The sequence below is a fragment of the Leucoraja erinacea genome, chromosome 31, assembly GCF_028641065.1.
Source record: "Leucoraja erinacea ecotype New England chromosome 31, Leri_hhj_1, whole genome shotgun sequence".
Taxonomy (NCBI): Eukaryota; Metazoa; Chordata; class Chondrichthyes; order Rajiformes; family Rajidae; genus Leucoraja; species Leucoraja erinaceus.
Window position 1 is genome coordinate 14,951,903 of NC_073407.1, and position 18,109 is coordinate 14,970,011.

The following is an 18,109-nucleotide window of genomic DNA, read 5'->3' on the forward strand; positions in this document are numbered from 1 at the left end:
ACTGCCACTCAAGGACATTCACAGACTTGTCACTAAGCCACTCATGCGTTGTCTTGGCTGGGTGCTTAGAGTCATTTTGTCCTGTTGGAAGGTGAACCTCCGCCCCAGTCTGAGGTCTAGAATGCTCTGGAGCAGGTTTTCATCAAGGATATCTCTGTAGTTTGCTCTGTTCCTCTTTCCCTCGATCCTGACTAGTCTCCCAGTTCCTGCCGCGGGAAAACATCCCCACAGCATGATGCTGTCACCACCATGTCTCGCCGTAGGTAAAGTGTTGGCCAGGTGATGAGCGGTACCTGGTTTCCTCCAGACGTGACGCTTGGCATTCAGGCCATGGAGTTCAATCTTGGTTTCACAGACCAGAGAATCGTGTTTCTCATTTAGAGTCCAAGCGGGCTGTCATGTGCCTTTTACTGAGGAGTGGCTTCTGTCTGGCCACTCTACCATAAAGGCCTGATTGGTGGAGTGCTGCAGATATAGTTGTCCTTCTGGAAGGTTCTCCCATCTCCACATAGGAACCCTGGAGCTCTGTCAGAGTGACCATCGGGTTCTTGGTCACCTCCCTGACTAAGGCCCTTCTCCCCCGACTGCTCAGTTTGGCCGGAGGCCAGCTCTATGAAGAGTCCTGGTGGTTCCAAAGTTCTTCCATTTAAGAATGACGGAGGCCACTGTGCTCTTCGGGACCTGCAATGCTGCAGAAATTGTTTTATATCCTTCCCCAGATCTGTGTCTCGACACAATCCTGTCTGAGGTCTATGGACAATTCCTTTGTCTTCATGGCTTGGTTTTTGCTCTGACATGCACTGTCAACTGTGGATCCTTATATAGACAGGTGTGTGCCTTTCCAAATCATGTCCAATCAATTTAATTTACCACTGGTGGACTCAATCAAGTTGTAGAAACATCTCAAGGATGAACCCAAGCTCAATTTTGTGTGTCATTGCAAAGGGTCTGAAATCTTATGTAAATCTGACATTTCAGTTATTTATTTTTAATTACTTTGCAAAAATTTCTAAACACCTGTTTTCATTTATTCATTCTGGGGTATTGTGTGTAGATTGAGGATTTAAAAAAATGGATCTAATCCATTTTAAAATAAGGCTGTAAAGTAACAAACTGGAAAAAGTGAAGGGGTCTGAATACTTTCTGAATGCACTGTAGCAATTGTTTTGATAACATCCTCAAGACCTTTGGTGTCCTCTACAGTACAAATTGATAACTGCAGTTCTTAAATTGTTGTATCAGTAAGATTTTAATCCCCAAATCACCATTTGGAAAAAGTGCAATTGCTGACCAGGACACTGGAATAATTTAACTTGACTGATCAGGGGACTCAACGGAATTACAATGTCTAGAATTCAAGAAAAGTTATTTTAAAATCAAACTGACTATTAGGATTGAACTATAACCTCAAATACTTAAAAATACAAAAGAAAACAGGAGAGGAATGACAACAAAATATGAAAATCAGTTGTACAATGGCTAGTCAGTGCAGTGGTTCACATTAAACTTCAATTACCAGTTCCGAGCTCAGCTCCTGCTTCATCCTCTGCTTGTCTCGCGAGTGCACAGATGGATCCTTCAGATACCGCACCGCTTGTGAAATCAATGCATAGAAACAATTTTCCATCGTGAACCTCAAAAGGGCCCTTCAAAATAAATATAAACAGTTAACTTTATTAGGGAAGGGATCAATGGAACTTCCCTGCTCGAGGCTACTAATAAAATCAAGAAATTCAACCATTAAAATTGCACTAGCTAATCTTAACATTGTTCAAGCCAACCAAATGAAGGGTAGAAGTCTGTTCAAGATCAGTAGACAAAGACTGTAATTGGAACATTTGATTTTGAAATAACGAAAGAGCTTGGATTTATATTGTCCCTCATAGGTTGCTGAAGAGGTTTTGTTGCTTGCAATTTAACAAAGCATAGCAGTCAATTTGCATTGAGAGAGATAAATGAACAGTTAATATTGGTTAAATGACATGTAGCAGAACAATGGATGATCTTTCTTTTTCTCAACCAAACAGGACATCAGACAATGTAACGCTTGGTTTAAGAAGGAACTGCAGATGCTGGAAAATCGAAGGGAGACAAAAGTGCTGGAGAAACTCAGGGGGTGCAGCAGCATCTAGGGGGCGAAGGAAATAGGCAACGTTTCGAGTCGAAACCCTTCTTCAGACTGATGTGTGGTGGGGGGGGGTGGGGAGGGGGGGGGGGGAGAAGAAAGGAGAAAGGAAGAGGAGGAGCCAGAGGGCTGAGGGAGAGCTAAGAAAGGGAGAAGACAGCAAGGGCTACCGGAAATTGGAGAAGTTAATGTTCATGTAACTCAGTACAACAATGGAATATTAGCCCGGCTGTGGTTCTCAAATCACAGAGCAATGCTACAAGCTATAAACATTTGATTGCCACTCAAAGACTAAATTAGGGCAGGCATTGCCACAAGGCTGGTCTATAAAAATAATCAAGATTACTGATATGTAAATTTTATTTTTTTGTATGGTGGGCTGATTTTTAATAAATGTTAAAAACACTCCAAGAATGATTAATCCGTAAAACTTTCAGCAATTACAAACTTTGCAGCAAACTATAGAACAGCCGGTATAGATTAAATTACTCTCCCCAATCATAGAATCTGGCTCTCTGACAAATATTTTGAGCTATACCACACGTGTGGTCTGAGAACTACAGAAAAATCTTAAACCTCCAGACTTACGATACCATGGAAACAAATTGACCCATTCACTATACTTTGCTCAAACCATAAAACAATACAATTAACAATACAACACAATCACAAATATTGCCAGTTACAGCATGGCATATATTTCATTATGCCTTTGTCAATGGCAGCTTGTGCAGCCTTATGGACCTTATTCTTGGCCACAACAGTTAAATTATATCTTTAGGCATTTCAGGTATGTTTCTCTTGGGCACTGAAGCCATCTTTACCAACAACCACTACTCCTTCCAACTACCAATGGTGTGCTTGTGAAAACAGCAACAAACTCCCTCAGAACAAAGACCATGGCCAACATTAGTAGGTGGGATGTTATGAGGCGATGCACATACAGCTGAGAATCAAGTAGTTTACTACGATTCACCACAGAATTAAAACAAAGCACAACAAATTCCCGACGACACAATTTATGTTAATTAAAAGCCATTTGAGAATCTAAAACAGTTCACACTTTATTATTAAAATTGCTACAGTGAACAGTTTATGGTAACATAAACAACAAAAGCAGGTCTGGAGTTCAAATTCCACAGTGAAAGATGCAAGACTAAATTCAATAAAGCTACAATTCACTGCTAGCGCCAGAATGAATGACCACATATGCTAAATTGTTGTTTAACAAATCTGAACTCATTCTTTAGGGAAGTGTATACGGGTACTCCGCTTCAACAGAATACGTGCAACTTTAACCCACACACTGCAGTCAGTTTTTGAATGCATTTCAATTGCCTGAGGAAACCTCTGGTTTTAACATAAACTATAGATGGGCACATTTTAAAACATCCTGACTAACATAAGATTTAAGAACATAAGAATATTTGGCCCCTTAAACCATACTTCACCATTCAATCTTCTATCTCACTTTTCCAGCTTATCCCGATATACCTTGCCTCCTCTAATATCCAGATGTCTACTGATCTCAGTTTTGAATGCAATTAATGATTGAACCTCTACAACTGACTGGGACAGAGAATTCTAAACATTCACCAAACACTGAGTGAAGAGGCCCTACTTACTCCATCTCTCCACATCTGACAAACGGGTGCTCAGGAAACTGTCTGGTGAATTTTTGGTGTACTCCAACTATAGCAAGAATATCTTTAAGCATGGAGATTAAAATTGTACACAACATACAATGTGTGCTCTCATCAAGGCCATCCCTACCCTTGCAATAAAAGCCATCATAATCTTTCCTTCCTGAAGCTGTAGGCTATTGGTGAACTGCATCTAAGGATACCTCGGTCCTTTGAATATCAAAGTTCCCCAATATTTTATTTTCCATTTCTTCTAACTAAAATAAATCCTCATCTGACCACTTATTCTTGCCGACACCTCTTGGAAGTCTCTCTACACACTCACATTCACCCTCATTTCCAGATTATTATAAAACTTGGAAACTGTCTTTTAGTTTATTAAAGCCAGCCACAATTCCCTGTGGTACCCCACAAGTTAGAACCTGCCACTGCAAAGAGAATCGATTTACTCCCAAACTTCATTCACCAAATTTGAATGCACAAGAAGCTGACCACCAATTCGACGCGTTTGAATCTTGTTCAACCACCTTCTGTATGGGACTTCATCAAAAGCTACCCAAATCTCAACATCTGCTAGAAACATCTTCAAACAACTCCAAAAGATAAGTCAAATATAAATTTCCCTTTCATAAATCTCGCTCCACGAATCCATCCCATGTCCTCTATTTTTGTTCCCTGTCACATACACCCACCCTCCCTGAGCCCCCAACCTCCCAATTTGTCCCCTCACCCTCCTGGTTCCATTCGCCTACTGTCACACATTTCATTCACCAGATCCACTCTCCCACCTGGTTCTATCTATCCTTCACTTCTGCTCTAATGTCCATTGTCATCTTCCTTATATCATCAATTCTATACACTGGTCGTCTTTGTACCCCTGCTCATCTCCCTCCAGCAGTTGTCTCCACCTTCACCCTCTTCCCCCAATTGATATGTTAACTCTGTCTCTATCTCCAAAGACAATTAATATTTCCAGCATTTTCTGTTTTCATAAACAGGTCTTTACTGTATGACAATGATACGTAGATAACCGTTTGGATGTATTACTTTTGTAGAAGCATCCTAAAAAGAAACAAGTAGATAAAAAGGCAAAGATAACCAAGGGTACATGCGAGGCCTAAAAAAACATTGTGGAAAAGCTTCCCCTAATGTATGATGCTGGCTCTTTGAAATTAACTTTCTTCAATACTGAAGCTGATAGTAAAATGTGACACTATTAAAGTTAAAAATCTTTAATGAAAACCCATCCGCTTTAAACTTACTTCAAAGATTTTGTCTCTTCAGGTGAAGTTAGTGGTATCACATTTAACGACATTGGTTCCTTCTTCTTATCGATCTAAATAAAAGAACATAAAGGTAAGACAAGAACTCTTCATGTCTTTAAAACATACAACAGTACACCACAAGAACAAGAACAGGCTTTTCGGCCAGCAATGTCTGTGCCAAATAAGATGCCGACCAATTGTTATTTGCCTGCACATAATCCATATCTCTCCATATCAATATGTCTATTCAAAAGTCTCGTAAATGCCACTATCATATCTGTCTCAATGGCGACAGTGCATTCCAGGCACTTACCATCCTCTGTGTAAAAGACTAACCCTGCACATCTCCTTAAAACTTTGCCCCTATCTCGCCTTAAAACTATGTCCTCTAGTAATTGATACACACACACCACACCCACACACACACAGCTCCCTTCACCAGCCAGTTATGCAGGTGGGGGACAGGGCAAGCGGGGGGGACCTCTGTCTGAGTGAAATTCACACAGTGCAAAGCCAATGTGATACAGACACACACCACGATGAACAGGAAGGTTGGTGCTGTAATTAAGATGGTGAAAGCACAGTGTACGGGAAGGGTCACGCAAGTCCTTTAAAAGAGGGGGGGGGGGGGGGAAGAAGGGGTGGAGAAGGGGGGAGAAGGAGTGGAGACAACTTTTAATAAGCCAGAGATATACGGATGTGAGGTTTCGATGACATTAACATTACCGATCGGTTATCCTTGGTTCTGAAAACTACTGCTTACGATTTTATTCCCCAATGAGCCAATGAAATTCACCGGTCAGGCTGGCAACAACCTACGAGAACATACGACCTCCTGGCTACCCACTACCACTGCACCTACAGCACGAGAATTCTCGCTACTCTCCATGTTGAAAAGATTACGGCGACCATAATGAGGCCGCAACTAGTTCCCAGAACTCCTCACGACCAAGAAGGCAACTACCCGGCAACCACCCGCGAACATGTGGCGACCACATAGTCTCCTAAGTCGGACAGGCCCATTAGCCTAACCAACACCCTATTATGCATTATGCCTTCCTAACTTTTATACTCAAAACCCCAACCTATGAAAGCAAGCATACCAAGGGCCGTCTTTACCACTGTATCTACTTTAGTTGCCACACTCAGGGGGCTATGGATTTGGATCACAAGATCAGATTGTTATGCCAGAAGCAAAAACTGTTTTGAGTACTTTATCATATTATATACCAGTCTTCAACAATTTTGCCCCATCATGCCTCATTCCTCCACCAGGGGTAGAGCTCATTGGAAACAATGCTTTTTGGTATCTTACTCATCTTTTACTTTTGTATGAACAAATGGTTCTAGAAGGTTGCAAAGCAGCTGAGCAGGTTTTGAAATGCTTCCAAATTAATGTACCTGCCAGCAAAGGACAACTAACAAATTGCAACCGTGGTAGAGTCTCATCCCTCCGTATCTTCCAGGGCTTTGCAACCAATAAGAGTTTGACCTCTTATAATATCGGTCACAAAACAAGTATTGCACTTACTGAGCAGACTTCTACCTTTATTAGAATCCTTGTTCTCTCCTTTCCTATCTATCTCCAATTTTGGTGAAAAGTCATCAACCTGAAACATTAACTGTGTTTCTCTCTCCAAATCCACTGAACTACTGAATATTCCCAACGTTTTCTCTTTTTATTTCAGTGCAACAGTATTACATTGCAGGACAAATTCATTATTATGTTAGGTGTTCCTGGTACAATGAGAAACCATGTGCCTGAATAATAAATTAAGCAAAAAACTTAGGAGAAAAAGTTGAGCTTTTCCCCAAAGTTATAAATGATGTTTAAAGCATAATAGAATCAAAACATACTGTACCGCTTCACATAATTTCAAATAAAGGTAAGAAAAAATCTGTCTATTAACAGATATACCACTGCATACAGATTGTCAACCCTCATTTATAACCCATAACAAAAAAATGTATTCATTTTTTGGGGGATCTGTGCATTGCTGGCAGGGGAAGCATTTATTGCTCATTCCTAACTTCCCTTGAGAGGATGAAGCAAGAACCACTGCAGTCCCTGGTGAAGTGCTCCTGCAGCACGAGGGTACCTGATATCAATTCAAAGCAACTTTCCCAACTCAGTGTTGGGATTCTGAGCTCAATATTTAATTTTGCTTGTAATTTTCCCACAATGTGAAATACTTGTAAAAGCCCACCGCAGATTATTTGCTCTCAATCTTTTAGTAAAATCTGACAGGGCACATCACAAAGGTGTATATGAAATAGAGTTTTGCCCACAAATAAGAAAAACTCAAACATAATTGACAGCTGCTAAAAAAGCTGCCACACACTGACAACAAAATTACTTTTGCACTATCCCCAACAGCTAAGTAAACCTGTCTGAAGAAGGGTCTCGTCCCAAAACGTCACCCATTCCTTCTCTCCAGAGGTGCTGCCTGTCCCGCTGGGTTACTCCAGCTTTTTGTGTCTATCATCTGAATAAGATTTAGCTGTTCAGACCAGGAAACACCCGCATGCAGTTACAATGCTCTTACAAGGAACCACATCTCCCCAAGGGCATCATAATTTTGTTTAGGATCTCCAATAATGTTTTACGAGGATATCTGGCAAGCAAATCAGGTCAAATAGTCTACTGACAATCAAAGCCGAGGCTCTTGCATTAAAAAATACCAGATTATATACTGGAATGTTGCCAATATTTGTGGAATTATACAGCAAGTGTCAGTCTTTGGCAGTATCAAAAATTACTCTTGGTAAAGTCAACGGTGCTCATTGCTATGAAAATAATCCTCAATTTCAATTGTTAATAAACCAACAGAAGCTATTTCAAAACCTGAGAAATGGAGTAACTTGTAGCTGTTGTCTAATTTTCATCCATCATCATAGATTGGCATGCATTTTTGGTATGGTCAAGCTTCCATAATCTCTTACCTCTCCCTGCATGTTCAGAACAACATTCACAGTTGCAAGAAGAGTTCCAAATGATGGAGCAATGTCAGAATCAAATGCTGGAGTTGTAAAGCTCAAAACAAAGAGCATATCATATTCTGCCAGGTCCAAGGACTGTAGGGACAAATAAATAAGTTCAGAATCTGAGTTCAGATGGCGATATCTATTCTGTTCACATATAAACCAAATCTGAGGAAGGACATTATTGCCATAGAGGGAATGCAGAGACGGTTCACCAGACTGATTCCTGGGATGTCAGGACTGTCTTATGAAGAAAGACTGGATAGACTTGGTTTATACTCTCTAGAGTTTAGGGGATTGAGAGGGGATCTTATAGAAACGTATAAAATTCTTAAGGGGTTGGACAGGCTAGATGCAGGAAGATTGCTCCCGATGTTGGGGAAGTCCAGGACAAGGGGTCACAGCTTAAGGATAAGGGGGAAATCCTTTAAAACCGAGATGAGAAGAACTTTTGTCACAGAGAGTGGTGAATCTCTGGAATTCTCTGCCACAGAGGGTAGTTGAGGCCAGTTCATTGGCTATATTTAAGAGGGGGTTAGATGTGGCCCTTGTGGCTAAGGGGATCAGGGGGTATGGAGAAGGCAGGTACGGGATACTGAGTTGGATGATCAGCCATGATCATATTGAATGGCGGTGCAGGCTCGAAGGGCCGAATGGCCTACTCCTGCACCTAAATGTTTCTAAAAGTAAGCTATTGCTCAGCAGAATCAAGACTTCAACCATAATAATTCTCCACACAAAACATCCACCATCTAAATGCCAAGTCAAGAAATGACAAACTACATAAATAGATTACTAAAATTCAAAACATACGGTATATTTGTCACTGTAATGGAACTAGCACATCTTGACCAGGCTTTTGGGGATGCCAAAAAACTTCATGGAACATGGTATTTCCACAAAGCTCCAATGAATGAAAGGAATGAAAGTCAAAGGAATGAACAACAACAATTGAAGAATATGGCAATAACATCTAGCCATAAATAGTTTTTGGATAGAAAGTTATTTGTTCTTAATGTGAATTTAAATTGCAGCTGGATTAAATTGATGAATGGGTTCAAATTCTTCCTCACATCCTCAAAGTTCATAGCACTGATTTAAATGTAGTGCAGATATATGGATGTGGTAGGCTGAAGGGTCTATTTCTTTGCCATACACCAGTTAGCACAAGAATTATTGGATCTATATCTGGGGCAAAAGGTGTTAAGAAGCCCATCTCATTCCTTCCCATCTCCTCTTTCCACTTTTAAGTCAGATGCAATGTCTTGACCTGAGACATTGACAATTCCTACCCACTCCAACCTCCCGTCACTTACCCCCCTACCCTACCACCCGATACTTGATACAATGAATTTCTCCAGCAGTTTGTCTTTTGCTCCAGATTTCAGCATCTGCAATCTCTTATACCTGCATCCATCCTTATTGTTTCATACCAAATATGCATAGGCAACAACTATTTACCTGGTCTAGCAATATCTGGCATAGATCTGGGGTAAAGTGTCGAATAGCTGCCAATGTTTTGCTCAGAATTCGGAGCAGACTGGATTGGACTTTTAGCACTGCACGCTGTTCCATCTCATCTCTTTCTATGTCCTGCTGTTTTTTGGGTGTCTGAGCAGGTTTTGACTGCCGAGGTACAATTGCAGGTGGAATTGTATCTCCATTCTTCACCTGTGAAATAGAATACAATCATATTTGATGTCATTATCGTTTAGGCTTTCCTATAGATTTGCCTCAAAGCCAAAGTCATCTACATTGGAGTGTAGAAATGGAGTCACTCTGCCGTCCGTTACCAATTGATCTGATTCAACCTCCAAATGTTTGCTGAGAACAGAAATTTAAAGAGCCTTTTATTTTGAAAAGATATTCCAAATAGATCATAGACAATTAATTCAAAACACTGCTTCATGCAACATTTCCAGCATACACTATAGCGAGTTTTGTTGGAAAGCATCTGTCAAATGTACACAAGTTATCTTTATTATGAGCCAATTTTGGTAAAGAAATACAACTTCTTTCTGTATTGTACATAAGCAGCTTTCCAGCAGAGTATCTTATCTGCATTTATGATTTAAATGCTCAAACTACATGTCCACCACCGATTTCCAAGCACCCTTGGTTTCCGAGCCTTGCCGGATTATCCATTTTGCCAGAATGGCAGAGGTCAGGTCCTCCGAGAGGAGTCAAACTGTACAGGAACGGTCTGCCCAGGTCACCGGGAGCCGAGATACCAGCCCGCAAAGTCAGCCTCGGAAGTCGGCTATGGGAACGGAATTGTCGGCTCCAGCCAGGCCAGCGTTCCAGTGCCTCGGTAGCAGGGGACAAATTTGGCCCAACGGTCAGCTGTGGAAGTCGGCTATAGCCAGGCTGGAGTTCCGGAGCCCAGACCGCAGGAGGGCAAACTCGACCCTCTGATCGGAATATTTTTCGGATTAAAAGAGTAGTCGGACCACCAGTTGCCAGAAAATCGGCGGTGGACTTGTATTACTCAAATGCACAGATTACATAATACAGTAAATCATTTATTGACAATTTATTAGAAATATCTCCACTGCCTTAAATATCAATACTAGAGCACTTGAAAAACTTGCTTAACACTTGTAATATTGAACATCTTAATGGACAAAATCCACTTCAAAGGAACAACTTTATACTGACCTGCAGATAGTGTTGAAGCACTTTGGGGCTATGTAGCAGAAAGGTACATGTCTGGCAGAGGTAACACAGATTTACCTGCAAAACACAGAACAATCAAGGTCCTCAATGAGATGTGAAGACTGGGAACTTGGGAGAGTTAATGGAGCTATCTTGAGGACAGTTTGCATAACAGTCGTGGAGATGCTATAAATCTCACGGCCCGGATCTGATATATCCGAGGACACAATGGGAAGCTAGAGAAGAAGTTGCAGACACCCCAGGAGACATCATACTTGTCCTTATACTTCCTCCCTCAACTGCATCCAGGGACATCTTTCAGGTTAGACAGTTCACATGTACCTCCTCTAACCTCATCTACGGCATCCGGTATATAGGAAGAAACTGCAGATGCTGGTTTACACCATAGACATAAAATGCTGGAGTAACTCAGTGAGTCAACCGAAGATAGACACAAAATGCTGGAGTAACTCGCACATTTTGTGTCTGTCTTCTACTGTATCCTGTGTTCCTGATGTGGGCTCCTGTACATCGGCGAGACAAAACGTAGACTCGGCGACCATTTTGCTGAACACTTACACTCAGTTCTCCTAGGGCTATGGGATCTCCCGGTTACCAACCATTTCAATCCCCTTCCCATTCTCACCTTTCCGTCACTCGCTAGAATTTAGAAGATTGAGGGGGGATCTTATAGAAACTTACAAAATTCTTAGGGGGTTGGACAGGCTAGATGCAGGAAGATTGTTCCTGATGTTGGGGAGGTCCAGAACAAGGGGTCACAGTTTAAAGATCAGGGGGAATTCCTTTGGGACCGAGATGAGGAAAACATTTTTCACACGGAGAGTGGCGATTCTCTGGAATTCTCTGCCACAGAAGGTAGTTGAGGCCAGTTCATTGGCTATATTTAAGAGGGAGTTAGATGTAGCCCTTGTGGCGAAAGGGATCAGGGGGTATGGAGAGAAGGCAGGTACAGAATACTGAGTTGAATGATCAGCCATGATCATATTGAATGGCGGTGCAGGCTCGACGGGGCGAATGGCCTACTCCTGCACCTATTTTTCTATGTTTCTATGGGTCTCCTCCTTTGCCAGAGTGAGGCCACAGGCAAATTGGAAGAAGAGTACCTCATATTTCATTTGGGCAGCTTATAACACAGCGGTATAAATATTGAATTGTTTAATTTTAAGTAACTTCTACTTGCTCTCCTCTCTTCTTCCCCCCACATCCCCTTCCTCCACCCCAGTCATTTTACCTGTTTCAGTTCTCTGCATTATTTTCCTCTTGAAATCACACCTTCACTAGCCAACAATGGGCTTACCAGGTACCCCCACCCTACAGGATATCATTTGTGGCTGGCTCCGATTGGTCATGGTCTTCTCTCACCTCCAGCTCTTCACCATCCACCCACACCTGTCTGATGAAGGGTTCTCAACTAAAATGTCACCCATCCTTTTTTCCCCAGAGATGTTGCCTGACCTGTTGAGTTACTCCAGCACTTTTAGTGTTTGTCACAGCACCATAGATGCAGGTTCATTCCTGATCTCGGATGCTATTTGTATGGAGTTTGCATGTTCCCCCTATGACCATGAGAGTTTCCACCCACATCCCATTGACATGCTGGTTTGTAGGTTAACTGCCTCTCTCTTGCCCCTCATGTGTAGGAAATGAATAAGACAGTGGGATAACATAGAAGTAGTGTAAACAGGTGATCGTTGGTCAATGTGGACTCAGTGGGTTGAAGAGCCTGATTTCACCTGTTCAAGATTATATTTTTTCTATGTGAAGAATACCTGCACATCTCTAAGCAGCTGCGGCAGGTGAAACCGCCACTCTTTGATGAAGTTGGAAAGTTGAAGAATAAATCCAACCGTATGATCAACTTCATCGAGACAAGCCAAGCTCTGCACCTTTCGAACTGCATCCAAGCACTATAAGAGAATGGACAAAGATAATAACATATATTTTGTGTTTAAGAAAGAACTGCAGATGCTGGAAAAATCGAAGGTAGACATAAAAATGCTGGAGAAACTCAGCAGGTGAGGCAGCATCTATGGAGAGAAGGAATATATTTTGTGGTACCTAACATCAACATACCACTTTTGACATGATCAAACCATAAATTTATGGCACAGAAATGATATTTGGCCTGTTTAAGAGGGAATTGCAGATGCTGGAAAAATCTATTCGGAGAGAGGAGGAGAACTTCATCTAAGTAGACATATGTCAGGAGGGTCTCGACCCGAAACATCGCCTACTCCTTTTCTTCATAGATGCTGCCTCACCCGCTGAGTTTCTCTAGCATTTTTTGTCTACTTATATTTGGCCTATAATTTCTATCTTCCATCATTTAAAAAAAACTGCAAGCATATACATTTATTTGTTATGTTCCTCAATTGTAACGGTAAGATGATTAAACATTTGAATGTTTCCATAATTTTCAGACCTGATCCTGGACAGCCTGGCATTAATAAATCCTTGGTAAGGTAAAATATTCTGGAATATACAACATTAAATTAATGGAGAAACTCAGCGGGTCAGGTAGCATCTGTAGAGGGACCTGCCGAGTTTCTCCAGCATTTTGTGTTTTGCTCAAAATTCCATCATCTGCAGTTCTTTGTGGCTCCATTGAATTATTGATATTTTTCTGTAAAGTGCACCATCTAGTGGTAAGGAAGCAATGTTCTAAATCTCATCTGATTTCTGGCAAGTGGACTGGAGCAGGCTGGGGAACCTTTTCCAACCTTTTCATGTTGGAATGCCGCATTAAGTTAGCTATAATCTAATAAGGCCGCATCCGAGAAACTTCAATTAGATATACTTCAAAATGTACATTTTTTGTAAAATTTTGTGACATGCTGGGCTGTTAAGCAGACAGAATTTTTAAAAAAGTCAAACAAATACGCTGTTTAACTGCTCAAGTTCAACTTCAAATGGAAAGCCGTGTGCACCGCTATTAAAAGTTGATGATACTGAAGACTGGATGGCCAGCGGACTCTCCCCGACATTTTCCCTTTCGTCAACCAGCCTCAGGCGGTGGTGGCACCAGTCAGACAGGGAGGTTAATGTACAGTCTAGTCGCATTAGAACTAAATCATGAGCATAACAGGTGTTAAAATAGCCCTCATGACTTACTAATGTTTTAATTGTGGCCGTCAGTCGGAGAGGATTATTTTGTTGAATCTTCTTTTACTCTTTGGTATTTTAAAAACGTTCATTTTAAGATTTACATTTTTTTAAAAGATGAACAAAAACATATTATTAAAAATTAAAAGGATTTGTTCTGCAAAATGAGTGGGCTATCGTTTATTACACAGGAACTTATTATCAAGTCTCAACAAAACTGAGTAAATGAAAAGGGAAGCATTCACCAGAAAAATTATTTAATAACTATATTTAGACATATACAACTTTGAAATAATTATGGATCTGCAGATGTATGAACTACTTCAATTACCCATTCCATCAAACACAAACAAATTAAAATGTTCATTTGTAGAATGGATCTTATAATTTATTAAAGTGCAGATTAAATTTTAAAAGCATCGAAAAACTTTGACCCTACCTGAAGTATCCGCTCCTGATGGACTCCAACAAAATCTAATGCTTCTGTGAGGAAGTTGTAGCGTAGCGACTTTAAAAGTCTTTCCATCAATGACATAGTGAGCCTATAAACTCCTGGCCAGGATGGAGCATCCAGAGATTTTCGGGAAGATCCCAAAGTCTGAAATATAAAAAGAAAAGGGACGATATTGAGGAGATGAAATACCATTAGGTTCTTTACTTGACAAATCATGTAGGCATCACATCTAAAAGGAAAACACTGCTGAAACAGAACGTCTAATAACACACATCATAAAGGTTTCAGTCTGTTTGTAAAAGCAAGTTTGCTTCTCAGAACCTTAAGATTGATTTCAATTTATAAGCACATCTGATCCATTTACACCAAAGATTTGAGACGTCAACATGTTACGCGAGTTATATGACACTCAGCATTTTCCAGTGACACACTTATTTTAGTTTCTTGCATTATGTTGAAAACTTAATTTTTATTACAATTCTACAATAGCTGCTGGACCAAAAACATCTATTTGATTCAACTCACTTGAAAGGAAAAAAATCATCATAGAAAATTATAAAGAAACAGCAGAGTTTATAAAATTAGAAGTTAAAATTGTCAAATTTAATATCCATTTAGAAATCACCTGTTACAATTTTTAGTTTGAACATATATTATATTATAAAGCACTGGGACCAGAATTATAATGGATTGTACAAGTGATAAAATGACCAAGTTGATCCTGAACAATAATTTGGCCATCAAACTAGGACCACCCAGAAAACATGTAATCTAATCCAAAAAATAAACTTCTGGAAGAACTCAGTGGGTCAGGCAGCGTCAGTGGAGAGAATATACAGACAATGTTTCAGTTCAAGACCCTTCTTTAGATCTGACTGAAGATTCACTCAGCTCCACAGAGGTTTTGAACACATTTTGTATTTTTCCTCCGGGTTCCAGCATCTGCAGTGTTTTGTGTCTCCGTATAATCTAATCCAACAAATTAGAATTAATTTGCTTCCCTTCACAACCAACAATCACTTTCCCAAAAGACCTACTGGTAACTGTGAAGTATTTAGCTTCCTCTAGTTTTCTCTAATATCCTCATTCTTGATGATACCTGAACACATTTCCTAATAAAGCTCTCAAAACTGGACATATTCATAAAATATCAGGGTTCATTCAAACAAGACCTTTGTGCATCTATATTTTGCAGACATTGACTCTACAGGACACTCTAATGGATTACAATGAAACAACTCTCATCAGTCCTTGTCACAGCGATTGTATTACAGTACCTGAGTGGTGCCATTGGCACTGAGCTGATAAACACTGAGAAGTGGCAGACAAATGCTTGGCAGGACACCAGCTCCTCCCACTGCAGTTGCTCCCTGAAAGTCACAAAAATATGGGATTTAACACAACCACGTTTCATCCATTAATTCATTGCATTACAGCAAGGTCCAGATTCCAAAAGTGCTCGATTAGATGTGGCACATTACAGTTTATTAAGAATTTAATATATGTTATTCATACTTCTGATAAAAATTCCAAGCCATTCTCAAGATTTAGAATTTACAAACAAAAACAGAAACTGATAGAAATACTCAGTTCAGAAAGCATCTGTGGAGAAGGAAACAGAATTAATATTTCAGATCAAAAACCTGTTAATAAAACAGGGAAAAATAAAATCAAACTTGTTTTAATTACATAAAAGATTAAAGATTGGAAAGAATGAACATTTGTGACAGGGTAGAAAGCAAACGTGTTAGAATAAGATTAACTGAGGGCATATTTGTGTGGCTGTGTGGAATGAGCTTCCAGTGAAGGTGGTGGAGGCAGGTTCGTTTTTATCATTTAAAAATAAATTGGATAGTTATATGGACGGGAAAGGAATGGAGGGTTATGGTCTGAGCGTAGGTATATGGGACTAGGGGAGAATACGTGTTCGGCGCGGACTAGAAGGGTCGAGATGGCCTGTTTCCGTGCTGTAAATTATTATATGGTTATATGGTTATATTGGATGAAAGATGAGATGATTAAGCTTGTTAATTGCAGCTAAACTGTCTGAAGGGCAATAAAGTGCCTGGTCAAAAGATGGTAATCTATTATTTGATGACAAAAGGACACAAAGTGCTGGAGTAACTCAGCAGGTCAGGCAGCATCTCTGGAAAACTGTTACTTGATCCTATGCTGAGGCTGAGCGGGACAATGTAAGATACTAATGACAGAGGTCAGAGTGGGTGTAGGACAAATAATTAAATGACAGGCAACTAGGATAGAGTTCCTCTAGACCTCAACTTACACCCCACTAACCTCCACATCCAATGAAGCATCCTTCCCAGTTTCTACCAATTATGACCATATTCTCTACACCTTTCCCTCCCCTTCCTGATCCAATATATAACATGTTCCTAGTTTAGATCAAATCCATCTACCAAGTTTAGATCAAAAGTCATCAACATGATATATCAATTCTCTTTTTCCATAGGCACCGTTGAGTATTACTAACATATTCTGTCTTTATTTTCCAGCACTTGCTGTTTTTCCTTTAAGATGCAGGAACTCGGCTTACCTGTTCTGTTTTCGCCAGGCTCAAAAGCAAATGCAGGGATGCCTCTGCAAAATGTAGGTTCTGTTTGACTCGAAGACTAAGTTCCAAGGCACTCAGCATAGCAGGAAGAAAAGGAACTGTGCGAGTAATTGAAACTAATTGGTCACCACCCTCATCCATTTCACAGAGTTCCTTTGCAAGATGGAGTGCTAGCACACATACCTGGAGAAAGAAAAGCCAGAGGTGTAAATTGCTGATCTAGTCAGTTCAACCCTCGGCCGGATAAATAATTAAACAATTTTCTCCCCTTACCCCATCTTTCTGGTCCTTATGCTGTAATCGTGGTGCACAATCCGTTTCCATACTATCTTTGTCATCAAATAAGGCACTATCAGTTGTAAGGGCATGATGTGTTTGGTCCAGTAGAACAATCGCTTCATTATGTATGGTCTCGCACACAGTTAGCAGCATTTGGGAATACTGGGGGAAGTCACTAACTAAACAAAAGATCACAAACGTAGCATAAAATCTACAACAGTAGAATTTCATATCAGAGATAGAAATTATTTTACATACTCTCATAAATTAGGTGGATCTGCAGTTCAAGCAAATTATACTATACTATAATATATTCTAAAATACCCAAACAACATTAATTGATATATATGCAGACAACGTAAAAGTATAAATGTTTTTCTCATATAACCATCACACCATAAACAGGACAGAAAGGTCAGTATGGGAATGGGAGGAGGAGTTAAAATAGTCAGTAACTGCAGAGTTGCTGCTTAACAGCACCAGAGACCCAGGTTTGATCCAGACTACACAGGTGCTGGCTATGCAAAGTTTGCACGTTCTCCCTGTGGGTTTCCTCCGGGTGCTCCAGTTTCTTCACACCTTCCAAATACATGCAGGTTTGTAGGTAAATTGACTTCTGTAAATTGCCCCTAGTTTGTAGGATACAAAAGTGGGATAACATTGTACTAGTGTGTCAGTGATGGATGGTCAGCATGGACTCGGTGGGCCAAAGGGCCTGTTTCCACGCTATGTCTCTAAATTAAACTAGGAGATCCAGTAGGCCTTGATAGACCAAAACGGCTGCCAAGTCTACGCTTGATCTCACTGATGTACAGGAGGCCACATCGGGAACACTGGATTCGGTAGATGGGGTTGGTGGAGGTGCACGTAAACCTCAGTCATATGGAAGGACTGCTGGTCTTACCCGTCTCAGCCGGAAAGCCTGCAATGTAGTTTCTCATTACAAAGAAAAGTCAGAACACCTAAATGACTAACATGGGAACACTTGCACACAAATTGCAGTGGTTCAAG

The 18,109-nt window shown here is 40.5% G+C and overlaps 1 protein-coding gene across 2 annotated transcripts in view; it reads right to left on the reverse strand.

Moving 5' to 3' along the window:
* nup188 (nucleoporin 188) overlaps positions 1–18,109 on the reverse strand; it is a 69,722-nt gene that overhangs the window by 4,095 nt on the left and 47,518 nt on the right. For both annotated transcript variants that reach the window (XM_055660034.1, XM_055660033.1), the window contains exons 35-44: positions 17,093–17,277; positions 16,802–17,002; positions 15,525–15,617; positions 14,233–14,391; positions 12,461–12,598; positions 10,674–10,748; positions 9,477–9,686; positions 7,977–8,108; positions 5,031–5,104; positions 1,517–1,646 (exon numbers count right to left, since the gene is read on the reverse strand). In XM_055660034.1, coding sequence (XP_055516009.1) covers positions 1,517–1,646; positions 5,031–5,104; positions 7,977–8,108; positions 9,477–9,686; positions 10,674–10,748; positions 12,461–12,598; positions 14,233–14,391; positions 15,525–15,617; positions 16,802–17,002; positions 17,093–17,277 — 1,397 coding nt within the window. The remainder of the gene's footprint in view (positions 1–1,516; positions 1,647–5,030; positions 5,105–7,976; positions 8,109–9,476; positions 9,687–10,673; positions 10,749–12,460; positions 12,599–14,232; positions 14,392–15,524; positions 15,618–16,801; positions 17,003–17,092; positions 17,278–18,109) is intronic.